Here is a 19,126-nt window from a genome sequence, read left to right as displayed (position 1 = left end):
ACAACACCCTCACAGTGGAGAAGTTTTGGAAACCTCTATCAAATACTTGAGTGTTCGAGAACCCATTCTGGAAAGAAATGTCACCACACATTTTCCGGAGGCGAAAGAAACACTCACCTGTTTAGGCAAGTTGCTGGCTAGCGGAGTAGAACACTTGAAAAGAAAAGGAGAGCCGCATCCTCTAGGAGCTCATATGCAATAATTTAATAACCAATGTTTCGACAGACAAGCTGTCTTCACACATTTCCACACAGAATGCTATGCTGGCTGATATACAATAGATAAATAAATATAATGAGAGCTGCCCTAAAATAATAGATAAAAGTTCTAACGCTCGGACAAAGCACTTCCAGTGCAAGTACACTATATGACCAATATGCTCGTCGAACATCTCATTCCAAAATCATGGGCATTAATATTGAGTTGGTCTCCCCTTTGTTGCTATAACAGCCTCCACTCATCTGGGAAGGCTTACCACTAGATGTTGGTACATTGCTGCTGGGATTTGCTTCCACTCAGCCATGAGCATTAGTGAGGTCGGGCAGTGATGTTGGGTGATTAGGCTCGCAGTCGGCATTCCAATTCATCCCAAAGGTGTTCGATAGAGTTGAGGTCAGGGCTCTGTGCAGGCCAGTCAAGTTCTTCCACACTGATCTCGACAAACCATTTCTGTATGGACCTCGCTTTGTGCACCGGGGCATTGTCATGGGGAACTGAAACAGGAAAGGACCTTCCCCAAACTGTTACCACAAAGTTGGAAGCACAGAATCATTTAGAATGTCATTGTATGCTGTAGCGTTAAGATTTCCCTTCACTGGAACTAGCCCGAACCATGAAAAACAGCCCCAGACCATTATTATCTTCCACCAAACTTTAAAGTTGGCACTACGCATTCGGGCAGGTAGCGTTCTTCTGGCATCCGTCAAACCCAGATTCGTCCATCGGACTGCCAGATCGTGAAGCGTGATTCATTACTCCAGAGAACGCGTTTCCACTGCTCCAGAGTCCAATGGTGGCGAGTTTTACACCACTCCAGCCGACGCCTGGCATTGCGCATGGTGATCTTAGGCTTGTGTGCTGCTGCTCGGCCATGGAAACCCATTTCATGAAGCTCCCGTCAAACAGTTATTGTGCTGTTGCATCCTGAGGCAGTTTGGAACTCGGTATTAAGTGTTTCAACCGAAGACAGATGATTTTTACGTGCTTCAGCACTTGGCGGTCCCTCTCTGTGAGCTTGTGTGGTCACTTCTCGGCTGAGCCGTTGTTGCTCCTAGATGTTTCCACTTTACAATTACAGTTGACCGGGGCAGCTCTAGCAGTGCATACATTTGACAAACTGACTTGTTGTAAAGGTGAAAGTTGAAAGTCACTGAGCTCTTCAGTAAGGCCATTCTACTGCCAATGTTTGTCTATGGAGATTGCATGGCTGTGTGCTTATTTTTATACACCTGTCAGCAATGGGTGTGGCTGACATAGCCAAATCCACAAATTGAAGGGGTGTCCACATACTTTTGTATATATAGTGTATATACTATGTAGTCAAAACCAGACTTTACAAAGCAAAGAGGGCTACACTAGTAATTTTAATTCTATGGAGGTCAATGGAGTCTTAAAACAGAGGATGTAGGGGGATGACAGTGTGGTGAGGTGGGAACATATGAGGAAACATAGTGCGAGGCAGGGGGCGAAAGGACATAGTCATGGGGTGCAGGCTCGGTCGTGCCATGACCGAAATTGGGGCTGGGTAAATAAAGGGAGGGTGACCGTGTGGGCAAACCTCTGCCCCCAGCGGCAGGTGAGTGAAGGGGAGGATAGGTGACATGAGTGGGGGCTGTGGCTGGAGGACGTCTGTGTGGTGCTGCAGGAAAGTCTGGTGGATGGTGATGGAGGTGGATAAGGGTAGAGGGAGTTGTACAGGGTGTAGTACTATGGGGGAGGACACAAGGATGTGCGGGCTGGCTAGAACTGGTTTCAGTTTGTCAGGGAACGCTTGATAGTCCATAGCCTTCCTGTGGGCTTGGAGATGTTGGAGGCAATGCTTCTCCAGTCTGTCCAGTGTGGACCTGTAACAGTCCTTTGAGTTAAATGATTCCTCCTCTAATTCTGTGTAGCTAGCATTAAAGGTCTCTGACATTTTCCCATTGCCTATTGGTAGAAATACTTTACAGGAGCCATCACTCTTACTGTGAAAGTTTGGCTGATCTGGGCTCATCACAGACTTATGTGCAACAATAACATCTGAGCCCTTAGCTCCGGAATCAAAAATATACCTCTTGAGATCTGACCCATTGATCTGGCCTTTGCAGCTGGATCTGCCATTTACACTGTCAATACTCTTCTCAAGTGCATCAGGTTTCAATCTATCCTCAGGTCCAGGGGAGTCGGAGCCAGTGTWTGGTCTAAGGCCATTTGCTCCTCGACTCTGCTCATATCTCTCTCCACTGCTCATGTCAGCCACTGAACTCTGATGAGCTCCACATGCCCTTCTCCTCCTTCTTCGTCTCTTGTTTGGTTTATGCAAAGAGTTCACACAAGTACTACCAACAGTTTGGTCATCCATAGTCCTTTTTCGACATCTTCCACCTTCCTGTAACAATGATTCAGGGAGTGGCTGGTGTTGTAAAGGTGTGGGATCTCTTTTATTCATCTGGTCTGCGCTTGTGATGACCGGGTTGGTCTGGAGAGATCCAAAGTTGAGAGAGGTGTGTTCTATGGCATTTACGTGTTGGGACAGCTGAAGGCGCATATTGCCCTCGTTGATCTGTCCTGGACCCTGGAGAGCTTCATCAGAGTGGGCCAGACTAGCTGCTGGGCCATTCACACACTCTGCCAATGCCTGCCTCACAACACCTGCTGTGTCTCTGTAAGCTTCAATTCTCCCCTCGTTGCCCTCAATTGAGGGTGATTGCTTGGGCTCGTCTGGCTGAAATTGTTTTGCACTGCTATCACTTATTTGGTCATCAAGCCTTTCACAATGATTGGGAAGTGTCAGGCAATTACCAAATCTTTCTGTTGCCCCTTCATATCTGTCTCCCCCCCGGTGAGTCATCCGTCTGTGCCCCCGCTGCCTTCTCCTCCTCTGGCTTGTGCTACAACACCTGCGTGTGTCCACAGCCATAGCTGTGTGTGTCAAGCTTGTGGTTGCCAACTGTGCTGAATAATTGCAACACTGCTCATCCTTTCTGATGAGTGTGTTGCTTTGCTCCTCGCATCCATKACTTTTAGGCCTCTCGCAATCCTCCTGAACAAGGCTGCGCTCTGGGCTTGGCAAGCTCTTAAACAACTCACGTGTTTCCAGGGTTGCTTCATCGCTGCAGAACTTCTTAGCTAATTCAGCTGATTTCTCGACATCTCTTTCCACCACTCTGCAGCCAGCGTTTTTAGTGGAGGCTCTGAAGTCAAAGTGAAGGGGGTTGCAGCTGAAGGAAATAGATGGGCTTGTCCTGGTGAATGTCAACATCTCAGAGGGCCACTGGAGYACCGTTTTCCTATTTCTACTGAGGATAGAGCAGAAAGGTTTACATGGCCTTGCAACTGTCCATTTCTCATCCTCTGACACACTTAGGTCTTCGTCTTGAGGTTGAGTGTAAATTGCTTCATTCGAATGATTAGCGCAGTTCGACAATGGGTGTCCTCCCTTATGGGAGACATTATCTACTAACATGATTTTGTCAGGCTCTGTCCCCTGTCCTTGTTCCACCTCAGTTTCCTGTCTTTGTTCAGCCAAGTTGCTTTTTAGACTTCCCTGCACCATGTCCAGTTCACAGTCATCTAATGTGTTTGAATGGGAGAGAAACATGGAGGATTGGACTGTGCAGGGAAAAGCCACATCCTCAGAGTAAACGAGGATAGCGCACAAATCAGCCGGGGGCATCGAGCTGTCTGACCCCGATGGTGCATTGGTTAACCCCTGACACTGTGACCCTGCAATGTGAATCTTCCCCTTGTTATGCAGAGCCTTCTCGCTGGCAGGGGGGCTGGGGGAGTTGAGGCCAGCGGGAGGCCGTGGGGAGTTGAGCTGCACACCGAGTCTCTGTCTACATGCATGCCTGCTTGACCCGTCCTCCCCAGCCTGGCAGAACACCGCCGCCGAAGACTCCAGCTTCACAGAGGCCTTTTTAGGGAAGGAGAAAGATATTTTTTGGCCACACTTTCCGGCCACACTGCTGGGAGTTTTCTGGGCCTGACTGGTGCTGGGGTTATCTGTAAGTGTGTCTAAGGTGATTTTTGGGCACATTGTGTGTTCCTGGGTGCTGTTCTGTGCCCGGCTGCTGGCTCTGTCACCACCGGCTCCCCTGTAGCCTCCCTCCACGGCCACAGTGGTAGATCGGAACATGGGTCCACTACCAGGTGCGCTGCACAGAAAGGAGTTGACACTAGAATCAGTATGACAGCAGCCAACATCCAAAAATCAACATGTTTACATGCACACTAATAATTATATATTAAACTGATTACGGCAGAAGGCAGAGTATGGCATTAGTCATGCATACACCTTACTCTGCTTATCGTAAGGTCATAATCAAAGTAAGCATACACCGATTTAAAACACCTGGTTTTCATACAAACTCTATATGTCTGAACTCAGAATCAAATAGTGTTACTGTTATTATAACACAATATCATGGTCACTGTGGTAGAACGTTTATTTTGATTGCCGATTTTCTGCATTTATCAAAAGTCCCATCAGCAGCCAGATTTGAGATGTGTCCATGTAAACATAATTGTTAGGGAAATTGTTCTTCTTGCAAAGCATGTTTTAAATTAAGTATTATATTAACTTGACTATCCACAATAATCACATTGTGTGCATGTAACCGTGCTCATCGTCTAATTCATCCCAAAAATAAATACATCTAACATTAGTTTTGATAAGTATTTTAACTTACGTAAACTACAATTGCAACTCGTTCTAAAATTAATTTACAGCCTGTTGCAATTATGTCATATAGGGACACATACGAGTCCATTGGCTGTTCCACCCACCTTTGGACCTCCCGCCGCTGTTCGGCCAGCTCATGTAAACGTCGTAGTGCTCTCTCTTGCTTTCTGCCATCCTTCTTGGATTTGGAGGACACGTTCCGGGCAAACTCCCGCTGCTTCAGCTCTTTCAGTCTCTGGCAGAGAGAAGAAATATCACCAGACTCATTATCTACTGTACTGAGTCAGCCACTGAGGAGCTTACTCCAGCCAAACTAATTGAATTAAGTGATATTACTCTTTCAGGTCATTTTTATTTCCTTAGACGGTCCTCTCCAATATAAGGCATTGGAACGCAATGAAGATATAATGTCTCTATGGAGAAGGTTTTAAACTAACTGTACAGTATCAGACAGCCACCCACAGTGCTGTAAATCTCTGGAGGCATGTGTTGTAAGAATATTCTATGTACACATTTTATGCCACAACAACTCACATCTCATTAATTCACGTTGGCTAACCTTATCCAACTTATTCCAAATCAGCAATCCTGACGTTCACTAATTGGTTACCATATCCTCATAGTTACCCTACAACTGTTTTTAATTAAATGAAGCAAATATTTAAAAAATACAATATTGCAGTGATTGGGAAAGTGAGGTTTATTGATCACATTGCTTCACAATTTACAGCATGTTTAATTATAGACTCATACCCTAGGACTGAGTTCACACTCAGTGGAACAGAAGTTATACAATGCATTTTCCACAACTGTTGTGTGACAACCAAGGATGTAGTGGACCATAAACACAAATGCAGATTATGCACATTTTGCAATTAGCGTTTATGCACCTAGTGTTCTTTAAATTAGTGTTTAGTGTTACTTGCCACAACTATTGTGTGTACAACTGTTGTTACCCTTGAGTGAACTAACCCTACATTTGCCATAATATATCTTTATTTTTCACCTAATAGAATAGATAATCTATAGGGCTCTATAATTACCCAAACCCATGAATGGCTCCACCTTATGTGTTCTACACAGGCTCCTTTGTATTACACACAACTCAGCAAGGCTATGTGACCTTACCTCTTTGAAGTACTCTGATGGTTGCATTTAGAGTGGCTGGGTCACAAAGCCAGGAGATTATTTGCATGCATCCGAGATAATTTTGTCATGTTAAGTAGCCTCTTCTCTCAGGGTTATCGAGCAGAGAGGCTAGGCAATTGTTAATGTGCTGGGTTTACAGTATAGGACGAGCCTGTCCAATAGACACATGTTATTGAGCTTCTACCTCTTGCAGGCTCTCCAAAATGTTTAGCCTTTTCATTCTACAAGTGAGGTAGGTACAAGTGACTATTGATGCAAATTGTTGCCCTCGAAGGTAGAATGTAATGYAGATAAATGACTGTATATGCAGACACAATGTTTTGTTCAGCCAAATGTCATAGTCTTTACATTACTTATTAATATATTATACAACAGGTGGGTCTAATCCTGAATGCTAATTGGTTATAATCGCATTCCACCCTGTGTCTATTCCACAAGTTACCACCGGCTTAATCTATTAAAATGCCTATTTACTCTATTCCATCTGACTGTGCAATCCATTGTCTCATCAGCACAGCCAGGCACTTTATAAACTTGATCTCCACTAGAAAAAGCATCTAGACATTATCTCACATTCCTTTTGAACTAACATTTAGTTTTCAACAGCCGAGATTTGTAAAACCTTGCTCTCTGTCTCTCCGACTTTTGCAACATTGTTTTAATATTCAAATTCGATCTCCAGCTGTCCCATAGTAATGAACGACGTCGGGACAAGACAGACAGGCAACATTTCTCACCCAGTCGAAATCATGAATCAGCTAGCATCATTTTTCTGGATATATACAAAGAATTGTCAATTGAAAAAATGTCAGTTAGTTTGCAGTCTTTCCAGCTTCAGTTTGAAGTGATTGTATTAGGTGTGTTGTTGGCTACCTCCTCTGAACAACAACAGTGTCCTGACGAGAAAGCATATTTTCTATGCCAGGCGAAATTGCAACTCATTAGCTCATTATTATGGATATATTCAAATAAATGTCACTAGAAAACAGCTTAAACAAATGCAGCTACTTTGCTATTCATCTGGCTGCACTTTGACGTAACTGTAAATTAGCCATAGTTGGCTAGCTAGCAATCAAGGGATAAGAGTGATAACGCTCTCGAAGCTGGTGTTTGGAGGATATATTGCCACAGTTAACAACACCCATGCCAATATATCCTTCAAACACCAGGTTCTCGGGTGTTATCACTTACATGGAAATACACAATGCACAATGAAGTGCATGTGACATTGTCATGTTATTGTTTTGCAGAATAACGTTTTTTTTGTTATCGCCTCTTAACGGATACTGTTGAGATAACCATCACAGAGGTACTCTAATTTTTGACACCTTTAAACACTCACCTGCTAGCCTAGACCAGATCTGTGTGACGCTTTAGCTACAACTGCCCTGGTCACAGTAGTTTGCTAAATCACATGTAGATCTAAACCAGGCTACTGTCTTTTTGGTTCTCATCAATCTGCTTTTTAGCTGGGGTCAAAGTGGAACTGATATTTAGACTGTTCCAACTATGCTGTTGTAGGCTGCTCCGGGATGAAGTTTACACTAGGCACAGGTCTAGGATCAGCTTCCCCTCCCCCAATATTAACCTTGCAATACTGACAATGTAATTCTGACCCAAGATCTAAGGGAAACTTCACCCTACTCCTTGTGTGTAGGATAACACAGCCAGCTAGAGGAATTAGCTCTGTCAGTGTTATGTATATGTCTGAAAATCGGTTTATTCATTGACCTGTGCTTGTTAAGTGAGAATGGATGTTAATGCAAAATTAATAATGCAGATACAGTTCAGCTTAGGTTAGCATATGATCTTTAAACAAATATTAATTACATTTGTGACTGGTTACAGAATCAGGGACGTTTGCATTTACATTTTACATTTTAGTCATTTAGCAGACGCTCTTATCCAGAGCGACTTACAGTAGAGTGCATACATTTTATTACATTTTTACATACTGAGACAAGGATATCCCTACCGGCCAAGAGCAGACGCTCTTATCCAGAGCGACTTACAGTAGAGTGCATACATTTTATWACATTTTTTTTTTACATACTGAGACAAGGATATCCCTACCGGCCAAACCCMGACGACGCTATGCCAATTGTGCGTCGCCCCACGGATCTCCCGGTTGCGGCCGGCTGCGACAGAGCCTGGGCGCGAACCCAGCCCAGCCTGGGCGCGAACCCAGAGACTCTGGTGGCGCAGCTAGCACTGCRATGCAGTGCCCTAGACCACTGCGCCACCCGGGAGTTTGACAATAGTTCCTACCTCACAGTAATGTCGTTTGAAAGAAAGTTAAAAAAAATTATAATTCTCCAGAAATGCCTTCTTGAGTATGTGAACTTTCTAGGCCTTAATTACAAACCTGTATGTGATCCGTAAATATGATTATGAGCCTAGTTTAGCCAAGGAGAAGCGCTGAGCTTTATATGGAGGAAGACAGGATACTTCCTGGCTAACGAAGACTGGCTGGGATCATGGAGGGGTTGACCACGGTAACAGTTGGTCATGCATTTGCATGTGAATTCTTAAAGAGATGGGTGGGACTAATGCTTAAGATGTTGTGAACAATGCTGAATGGGAGTAAACAAAGAAAATCTATTTAGCAAGTGTGAAAACCTCATCAAAATCTTTCAAGGGTATTTTCTGCTTGTCTCCTAAGTGGGATATCAAGTTTATCAACTTTCAAAGCAGCATAACTTTCCCATGTTTCCTCCAACTACAGTGTATGTACCATTTTGAAGCTCTGCGTCTTTTATCAAATAAAAAATTAAGTGAACCACTTAAATGTGACTTTTCATAGAGATATCTGGTCACATTTGATCAAACCTCAAAAACCTTAATATACACGGAGTGTACAAAACATTAGGAAAACCTTCCTAATATTGATTTGCACCCTATTTTGCTCTGAGAACAGACTCAATTTGTCAGGGATTCTAACAAGGTGTCAAAAGCGTTCCACAGGGATGCTGGCTCATGTTGACGCCAATTCTTCCACAGTTGTGTCAAGTTGGCTGGATGTCTTTTGGGTGGTGGACCATTCTTGATACACACAGGAAACTGTTGAGTGTGAAAAACCCAGCAGCCTACTACCAAACCCAGGCACCTACTACCATAGCCCATTGAAAGGCACTTAAATCGTATGTCTTGCCCATTCACCCTTCAAATGGCATATATACACAGTCCATGTCTCAAGACTTAAAAATCCTTCTTTTATATTTGCTATTTACCTCTGCTAGATCACATTTATCAATAAAAGAGCTATTTGTAAAAAATAAAAAAATATTTTTGCAAACAAAATCAAGACATGGGTGGAATAAATCATGTTTATCTTGAACAAATATAAATGAAACAAGGTTTTCATCACTATTGATGTTTATTGCTTTGACCTGAACAAATTGGAAGGACACATTTTACGCACAGTATTTTACGGAAATGATAAATGAACCCCATTGAACACAAATTAAGGCCGGTCTACACACCACATGAGGGACAGAGTTTTACTGTCTGTGTGTTGCAAATGTGTTTCTTGCCCTTGATGCATGTGTACTGTGTATTCCTGTCCTTCTTGGGTAAAGACATATCACAGCGCTTCTTCTTGTTGCTACCGGCTGCAATCTAGAATGATGAAAACACTTAGTTCAGGAATTTTACTAACATCTCACTCACATATATAGTTACAGCAGGCCAAGTTAGGAGAGACAGACACACACACATGCAACAACATCATTCACACTTACTTCCGGTACTAGAGTTGTTGGTTCTGTGGGTCAGGTGGACGGGGCACCAGCATCCTCCTCACGATGGCAGCAGAAGCTGGGGTCCTTGGGATATGTTGCCTCCTCTGGATTTGAGGTCTTACCAATGTCTTGCCCAGCTCCTTGAGAAAGAACCGTCTCCTCTGGAGCTTCCCTCTGTTCCAATCTGGGTTCAATGCCATCCAGATGACAAACGTGCTGTATGCCAAGATGTCCAAGATGAATATCACAAGTGGCCAGCGTAGGGTTCTTCTTTTGCAGCTGTAGCCAGTCACCAGCTTGTCTAAAATGTCCACCACTCCTTTTGTGGCATTGTAATCCATTATGATTTCTGTTTTTTAATGTTCCTGGCCACCGACTCTCCCATCCCTATGCAGTGTACTCATGAGTGCCATATTTTTGTCTAGGGACGTGTCGGCCGTGAAAACAAACTTACAGGAATTGATAGCTGTATTCAACAGCTGAGGTGGGAGTTCTGGCTTGTTTTTTCGTACTGTTCCYACCATCGTCAGCTTCCTCTTGAGGAACTCTTGGCCCAGCTTGTGCGAAGTTAAAAGGTTATTGCATGTGATGTTGTGGCCACGTAGTCACTGTGTCACGTCCAAGGACAACCTGCATCCCTTGAAGGAGCCCCTGAGAAGATCCATCTGGCTTCCCCATATACAGTTGAAGTCAGAAGTTTACATACACCTTAGCCAAATACATTTAAACTTTTTTTTTTCACAATTCCTGCCATTTAATCCTAGTAGAAATTCCCTGTCTTAGGTCAGTTAGGATCACCACTTTATTTTAGGAATGTGACATGTCAGAATAAGAGTAGAGAGAATGATTTATTTCAGCTTTTATTTCTTTCATCACATTCCCAGTGGGTCAGATGTGTACATACACTCAATTAGTATTTGGTAGCATTGCTTTTAAATTGTAGGGGTTCCGCTAGTATTGCAGCGTTTCGACAACTTCCGGTGAAATTGCAGAGCGCGAAATTCAAAAAAGATTATTAGAAATATTTAACTTTCATACAATCACAAGTGCAATCCACCAAAATACAGCTTAACTCTTGTTAACCTCTTCGGGCTAAGGGGCGGTATTTTCACGTCCGGATGAAAAGCGTGCCCAAAGTAAACTGCCTGCTACTCAGGCCCAGAAGCTAGGATATGCATATAATTGGTCGTTGTGGATAGAACACACTCTAAAGTTTCTAAAACTGTTAAAATGATGTCTTTGAGTATAACAGAACTTATTTGGCAGGGGAAACCCCGAGGACAAACCATCCAGGATTTTTTTTGTTGAGGTGACAGTGTTTTCAATGRGATTTCTATGTGGATCTAGATTTCTAAGGCACTTTCTTGCAGTTCCTATTGCTTCCACTAGATGTCAACAGTCTTTAGAAATTGGTTGATGTTTTTCCTTTGAGAAATTAAGAAGTAGCCATTTCCTATCTGGGTGGATTGCCAAGTGTACTGTTGTGGTTGGGGCTCGCGACCTGAAAGCTCGCTCCACTTTGTTTTTATCCGCTATTGAACGCAGCTTATCCCGTCTTAAATTTTATTGATTATTTACGTAAAAAAATACCTAAAGTTGGATTAGGAAAGTTGTTTGAAATGTTTGGACAAAGATTACAGGTAACTTATTAGATATTTTGTAGTCATGTTGCGCGAGTTGGAAACGGTGTTTTTCTGAATCAAACGCGCCAAATAAATTGACATTTTGGAGATATAACGACGGAATTTATCGATCAAAAGGACCATTTATGAATTTTATGGAACATATTGGAGTGCCAACAGAAGAAGATCTTCAAAGGTAAGGCATGAATTATATAGTTTTTTCTGAGTTTTGTGTCGCGCCTGGCGAGTTGAAATGTGATTGTCATGTGTTTGATTGATGGGGTGTTGTCCTCAGATAATAGCATGGTTTGCTTTCGCCGTAAAGCCTTTTTGAAATCTGACACGGTGGCAAGATTAACTTGGGTCAAACAATTCGGGTAGCCTTCCACAAGCTTCCCACAATATTTTGGATGAATTTTGACCCATTCCTCCTGACAGAGCTTGTGTAACTGAGTCAGGTTTGTAGGTCTCCTTGCTAACACATGCTTTTTCAGTTCTGCCCATACATTTTCTCTAGGATTGAGGTCAGGGCTTTGTGATGGCCACTCCAATACCATGACTTTGTTGTCCTTAAGCCATTTTGCCACAACTTTGGAAGTATGCTTGGGGTCAATGTCCATTTGGAAGACCCATTTGTGACCAAGCTTTAACTTTCTGACTGATGTCTTGAGATGTTGCTTCAATATATCCACATAATTTCCCCCTCTCATGATGCCATCTATTTTGGGAAGTGCACCAGTCTCTCCTGCAGCAAAGCACCCCCACAACAAGATGCTGCCACCCCCGTGCTTCACGGTTGGGATGGTGTTCTTCGGCTTGCAAGCGTCCCCCTTTTTCCTCCAAACATAACGATGGTCATTATGGCCAAACAGTTATATTTTTGTACGATTTTGTACGAAAAGTACGATCTTTGTCCCCATGTGCAGTTGCAAACTGTAGTCTGGCTTTTTCATGGCGGTTTTGGAGCAGTGGCTTCTTCCTTGCTGAGTGGCCTTTCAGGTTATGTCGATATAGGACTCGTTTTACTGTGGATATAGATACTTTTGTACCTCTTTCCTCCAGCTTCTTCACAAGGTCCTTTGCTGTTGTTCTGGGATTGATTTGCACTTCTCGCACCAAATAAATTAATCTCTAGGAGACAGAACGTGTCTCCTTCCTGAGCGGTATGACGGCTGAGTGGTCCCATGGTGTTAATACTTGCGTACTATTGTTTGTACAGATGAACGGGATACCTTCAGGCATTTGGAAATTGCTCCCAAGGATGAACCAGACTTGTGGAGGTCTAATCAGTCTTGGCTGATTTCCTTTGATTTTCCCATGATGTCAAGCAAAGAGGCACTGAGTTTGAAGTAGACTTTAAAATACATCCACAGGTACACCTCCAATTGACGTCAATTAGCCTATCAGAAGCTACTAAAGCCATGACATAATTTTTGGGAATTTTCCAAGTTGTTTCAAGGCAGAGTCAACTTAGTGTATGTAACCTTCAGACCCACTGGAATTGTGATACAGTGAATTATAAGTGAAATAATCTGTCTGGAAACAATTGTTGGAAAAATTACTTTACTTGGAAAAAAACTATGTTTTTTTAACAAGAAATTTGTGGAGTGGTTGAAAAACGAGTTTTAATGACTCCAACTGTAAACTTCCAACTTCAACTGTACACTTGCAAGTTCCACGCATATGATGAAAGCATCATCACAGGCAGCCTAGATCTTGATTCCATATTTTGCGGGCTTGATTCCATATTTTGCGGGTTTAGACGGTATGTCCTGCCTGAAGGGGCAGCGGCCCCAAAATGGCATAAACTGCTCATCAACAGTAACGTTGGCCCAGGGTTGTAAAACCGTGGAAGGCGGTCCACCCACTTGTCCCACACTGACTTGATTGCAGTTAGCTTGTCTCTCTGCCGCCGAGCTGGTCTGGTGTCTCGGTTATCGAAACGGCTAATCCTTGAAATAATGTGGACGTTTTCCAGAGACATTGTTGCACAGAAACGTTCTCTGCCAGTTTCTGCATCCCACAGGGATTCAAACCCACTTCCCTGGCATTTCAAGTGCCATGCTCTACCAACTGAGCTTCAAAGGACCACAAACTTTGTTGAAGGCATGAACAAGAATCCCCTTTAGTGGAATAATGTGTTCACTGTAGTTCAGTGTTTCCCAAACTCGGTCCTGGGGACCCCAAGGGATGCACATTTCGTTTTTTGCCCTAGCACTACACAGCTGATTCAAATAATCAAAGCTTGACGATGAGTTCATCATTTGAATCAGCTGTGTAGTGCTAGGGCAAAAACCAAAACATGCACCCCTTGGGGTCCCCAGGACAGGGTTTGAGAAAAGCTGCTGTAGGTAACGGGGGATATAAATGTGTACACTGTAGTAAATGGGGGATATGCTCATTCAGGGCACAGGTCAAATATTTTTCTCAGGTTAAGCAAGTCATGCAAATACTGTAGCATGGTAGAACAAACACCTTTTTATCCCCTCATTCTTTTGATATGTACTTTGAAATCAAATATGCCCTTTTGTTGGAGATTGCTATTTTGACAGTGTTTTCTTTGTCCTTCGTAGATTCGTTTTTTTTTGCATTTGGCAACGTTGAAATGTAACTAGTCTGAATGAATTGCATGGTAGGAGGTATTAGGTGCACCATACCTGTTTGTGAGCATGGTCGTAAGAGTTGATGTGGTTGTCAAACTCCTGATGCTTGTAGTACTGCTTGTCACACAGCTCACAGTAGAAATGAGCCTTCAGGTCCTCAAGTGCCTCGGCCATAGTCCTCTCCTTCTGTGAGTAATCCTGGTCAGGGAAAATTTAGAGAAAATGCTAAACTCAATTATATGTATCACTAGCTAGGTTTCCATCCAATTTCAAGTGAATATTCAAAAATGTGCATGAACTAATAAGCACCTTTTTCCACCAGAGATGTGTTTCCATCAAACTGACTTATTGGGGGAAAAAGTCTGTACGTGATGACGTAGTGCACATGACAATAATGTTTGCGGTTAAATTCCAATGTGCCAAATAAAAAATACAAGTTAAATGGGTTTCCATCGCATTCAACTCTGCTGATGGTTTTGTGACAAAAACTGTTGCTTTATATAGCAAATGTGCACGCTCTGGTCTTGGCACGTGCGCTCTAGCCAACACCTCACAGATACGTGTAGGTTACCTACATTATGAGATAATTMTGGAAATATATACATTTATACAATAGTTAACCAGAGGAGGGTCCTGCTTTTTCAATTTAAGTCAGGGGGAGGGTTTAGTATTTATTTATTTTGTCCAGGGGAGGGTCATGTAATTTGTAATCGATTACATGTCATATTACTCAGGGTTTGAGAATCAGTGGCTTATTTAAGTATCTCATGTGTGCCCGATGATGCCCCCCATCCTTGATTCTCTGCTGGGCACTCAATATAAGTGTACGTAATGTGGTCTCAATAAAATTATCCATAGCCTATATTATAGGCTATATGAAGAGCATGCTCGGAGACGCTCACGGCAAAGTTTTGATTCCTGAGTTTTTGCACTGCTGGGATGGTGTGTATACAAACCTAGGCTACATTGCATTACACTGCAATGGAGAGGCATTCCCAATTATGAGCCCTGACCCGCCCTGCTTTTGCTGATGTGAACTGTTATGTAGTGCCTATCCAATGACTGTACTGTGTACAGTGGCACTATAGGAGGCGAGTCCATTTGTAAAAAAAAAAAATGCAATATCTGTGCGTGTGGACTAGGCCTACTTATGTCCTGTTCAGTTTGAGATGAGAAGGAGACCGGAGGTCTAAGACACTGCACCTCAGTGCAAGAGATGTCACTGCAGTACCTGGTTCGAATCGAGGCTGTATTACATCGGTCCGTGATTGGGAGTCCCATAGGGCGGCGCACAATTGGCCCAGTGTCGTCCAGGTTTGGCTGGGGTAGGCCGTCATTGTAAATAGAAATTTGTTCTTAACTGACTTGCCTAGTTAAATAAAGGTTAAATAAAAAATAAATAAAAAGCTTGCTACGCTATAATTAATTTGAATAAAACCAGTATGTTTTGTTGCCCATAATGAAGCTATTTATCAGTTATTGATCTCACAATAAGCCATATTCGAGTAATTTACATAACATACATTACTATGAAGTGGCAGCCGGGGAGATGGAAAGCGTATGGTGCTAAAAGAAGGCTAATTCGAAAGGGCCTAAATCATTTAAACAGTCTCCATTTTAATTTGACTTTAGGCTACTAACAACGAGGTCTTTGTGTTTGAGCCTATTTATTCCTATTAAAAAAATAAGCAGTAGCCCTTACTGTTTGACAGACAAAATCAGTCATAGATTTTGTCAGCAATGTTCCATTCAGAGAACAAATCACTTTTCTCCCGGGTAACCTGGTATTTCCCAAAGAAAACTGGAAGTGTCATTCAAACGCATATAAATACGTCTGGATTTGACTAGAGCTTTGATCGGCATAAAAATTCAAACCTCATGCTACCTGAGCCTGATAAGCCTTACATTAAATATGTTTTATGAGCCCTACATTAAATACATTTTATGAGGCCAAGCCCAAAAAAGCCGAAATAATTGTTCCCTTATCCAATACMWAKMCTATGATATATAGGCTAACGCACATTACGCACTACATAAAAACATAAAAGCCCATTGATGTAGCTATGCTCTTTTGAGAAAATAAATTAAATTAACTCCAGTAGGCTAATCTTTTTGAGTGTGGACTGTAGTACTGTACTGTATTGTATTAAATGAGCAGGAATTAAGCACCTTGTTCAAACCATGATGCTGGGAGAGAACATGGGATGCTGGTGCAGGACATGCAGCCATAAAAGTATAGCTACTTTGCAACTACTTAGCATGTTAGCCAACCCTTCCCCTAACCTTAACCCTTTAACCCAACTCCTAACCTTAACACTAACCCCTTGCCTAGCTAACATTAGCAAGTTACCTAACGTTAGCCACCTAGCCAATGTTAGCCACAACAAATTGTAATTCGTAACATATAATACGTTTTGCAAATCGTAACATATTGTACATATTGCAATTCGTAACATATCGTACAAAATGGATGATGGACATCCACAAATTAATACATACCATACAAAACATAACATATCATACTGAATGGTGTGTCGCTGGTTTACGTACAGAATAATACGAAATGCTCTGAGAACAGGTTGGTCAGCCATGATTAAGACCTTTGCTGAATGGGTCAATGTTCTGTTTGTTGAGGACCTGGTGATGACCTGGTCATTTAGAAAACACCATGTCTGCTCTGCCAGCACCAAGCAGTAGATCAATCAGCTTTCTCCTGCCACACCACTTACTGTACATCAACCCACCAACACTCTCACGCTGTGATAAACCAATATATAGACCAGCATGGCTCTAGCAGTAGGGAGAATCTTTCATACACTCACAAAAGGTCATGTGGGACCACTACATTTGGAAAGTTTGGAGAGTTCAAGAATGATTTTACATGACTCTGAAACATCAATGTTTCAGAGTGAATCAAAGTGAATCATCAGGGAATAATTTTGATTCACAAATTATCTCAGTAAAAGAGAAGTAAAGCAATGCATAAGAAGGTAAATGTTTTAAGTGGTTGTGGTACTGACAGAAAAAACAACATTTGAAGTTTATAAGATCACATGTCACTCAAGTATGGATGTTTCATTCTGGGCGGGAGAATATTTTAAATGTCAGGTTGCTTTTCATCTATTCTCTGCCATCAGGGAATTTAGACTAGAGGCGTTTAACCTTGTAGTATTCACACTGTGAAAAGATAATTCTATTCTATTCATTATTTAATTTGTGGTTGTAATTATATTTTGTCTTTTTGAAGTAGTTACTGATTTCCGTATGTTGAATGTTATGAAGACATCTTTGCACACAGTGATTATGTTTGACTCTTGTACTTCAAAGATGACTGAAATGATAGATTTTATTGTAGGCCTACAGCTAGATTCTGTTAACTCAAAGTTATTGCTAACCAAAGATTGCATAATGCCTATGTAACGAGTATTAATATTGTCTTATATATATTTAATCTAAATCCTTTAATTTGTTTTTTATTTACCATAATCCATGGATTGTGAGTGTATCGATTGCTTTTTGGTATAGTGCTCTGGCCTGCAGTATCTTCAAGTCAGCTGCGGGAGTTTGAAGCAAATACATATGCTATGAAGCCCCTAAATAAGATCTGGTGCAACCAAATACCTCCAGATGTCAAATAATTAGTTAAATAAAGTCCACCTGTGTGCAATCTAAGTGTCACATGATCTGTCACATGATCTCAGTATATATACGCCTGTTCTGAAAGGCCCCAGAGTCTGCAATACCACTAAGCAAGGGGCACCACCAAGCAAGCAGCACCATGAAGACCAAGGAGCTCTCCAAACAGGTCAGGGGCAAAGTTGTGGAGAAGTACAGATCAGGATTGGGTTATAAAAAAATATCAGAAACTTTGAACATCCCACGGAGCACCATTAAATCCATTATAAAAAATTGAAAGAATATGGCACCACAACAAACCTGCCAAGAGAGGGCCGCCCACCAAAACTCACAGACCAGGCAAGGAGGGCATTGATCAGAGGCAACAAAGAGACCAAAGATAACCCTGAAGGAGCTGCAAAGCTCCACAGCGGAGATTGGAGTATCTGACAATAGGACCACTTTAAGCCGTACACTCCACAGAGCTGGGCTTTATGGAAGAGTGGCAAGAAAAAAGCCATTGCTTCAAGAAAGAAATAAGCAAAGATGTTTGGTGTTTGCCAAAAGGCATGTGGGAGACTCCCCAAACATATGGAAGAAGGTACTCTGGGTCAGATGAGACTAAAATGTAGCTTTTTGGCCATCAAGGAAAACGCTATGTCTGGTGCAAACCCAACACCTTTCATCACCCCGAGAACACGATCCCCACAGTGAAGCATGGTGGTGGCAGCATCATGCTGTGGGGATGTTTTTCATTGGCAGGGACTAGGAAACTGGTCAGAATTGAAGGAATGATGGATGGCGCTAAATACAGGGAAATTCTTGAGGGAAACCTGTTTCAGTCTTCCAGAGATTTGAGACTGGGACGGAGGTTCACCTTCCAGCAGGACAATGACCCTAAGCATACTGCTAAAGCAACACTTGAGTGGTTTAAGGGGAAACATTTAAATGTTTTGGAATGGCCTAGTCAAAACACAGACCTCAATCCAATTGAGAATCTGTGGTATGACTTAAAGATTGCTGTACACCAGCGGAACCCATCCAACTTGAAGGAGCTGGAGCAGTTTTGCCTTGAAGAATGGCAAAAATCYCAGTGGCTAGATGTGCCAAGCTTATAGAAACCTAACCCAGGAGACTTGCAGCTGTAATTTCTGCAAAAGGTTGCTCTACAAAGTATTGACTTTGGGGGAGGTGAATAGTTATGAACGCTCAAGTTTTCAGTTTTTTTGTCTTATTTCTTGTTTGTTTCACATGAAAAAATATTTTACATCTTCAAAGCGGTAGGCATGTTGTGTAAATCAAATGATGCAAATACCCCCCAAAAAATCGACTTTAATTCCAGGTTGGAAGGCAACATGGAAAAATGCCAAGGGGGTGAATACTTTTGCAAGCCACTGTATTCTAACATTGTTGTGTTGCTAGCTAAACTTTTGGGATTAAATATAATTCTGCTGAAAGAGTCTTCTACCGCGTGGTGCAATATTAGGCTATCTAGCTACAGTACATGCTAGCAGA

The 19,126-nt window shown here is 42.3% G+C and overlaps 1 protein-coding gene across 1 annotated transcript in view; it reads right to left on the bottom strand.

Annotated features, from left to right (window-relative positions):
• Positions 1-271: 271 nt before the first annotated feature.
• The window catches only part of LOC111971126 (zinc finger protein 804A-like), a 108,020-nt gene continuing 89,165 nt past the window's right edge, over positions 272-19,126 (bottom strand). Inside the window, exons 2-4 of the mRNA XM_023997920.2 lie at positions 14,051-14,194; positions 4,987-5,117; positions 272-4,355 (exon numbers count right to left, since the gene is read on the bottom strand). Coding sequence (XP_023853688.1) covers positions 1,610-4,355; positions 4,987-5,117; positions 14,051-14,194 — 3,021 coding nt within the window. The 3' untranslated portion in view covers positions 272-1,609. The remainder of the gene's footprint in view (positions 4,356-4,986; positions 5,118-14,050; positions 14,195-19,126) is intronic.

This window comes from Salvelinus sp. IW2-2015, linkage group LG12 (assembly GCF_002910315.2).
Source record: "Salvelinus sp. IW2-2015 linkage group LG12, ASM291031v2, whole genome shotgun sequence".
Taxonomy (NCBI): Eukaryota; Metazoa; Chordata; class Actinopteri; order Salmoniformes; family Salmonidae; genus Salvelinus; species Salvelinus sp. IW2-2015.
The sequence above is the reverse complement of the archived record's forward strand: the minus strand, read 5'-3'. Positions and strand labels throughout refer to the sequence as shown.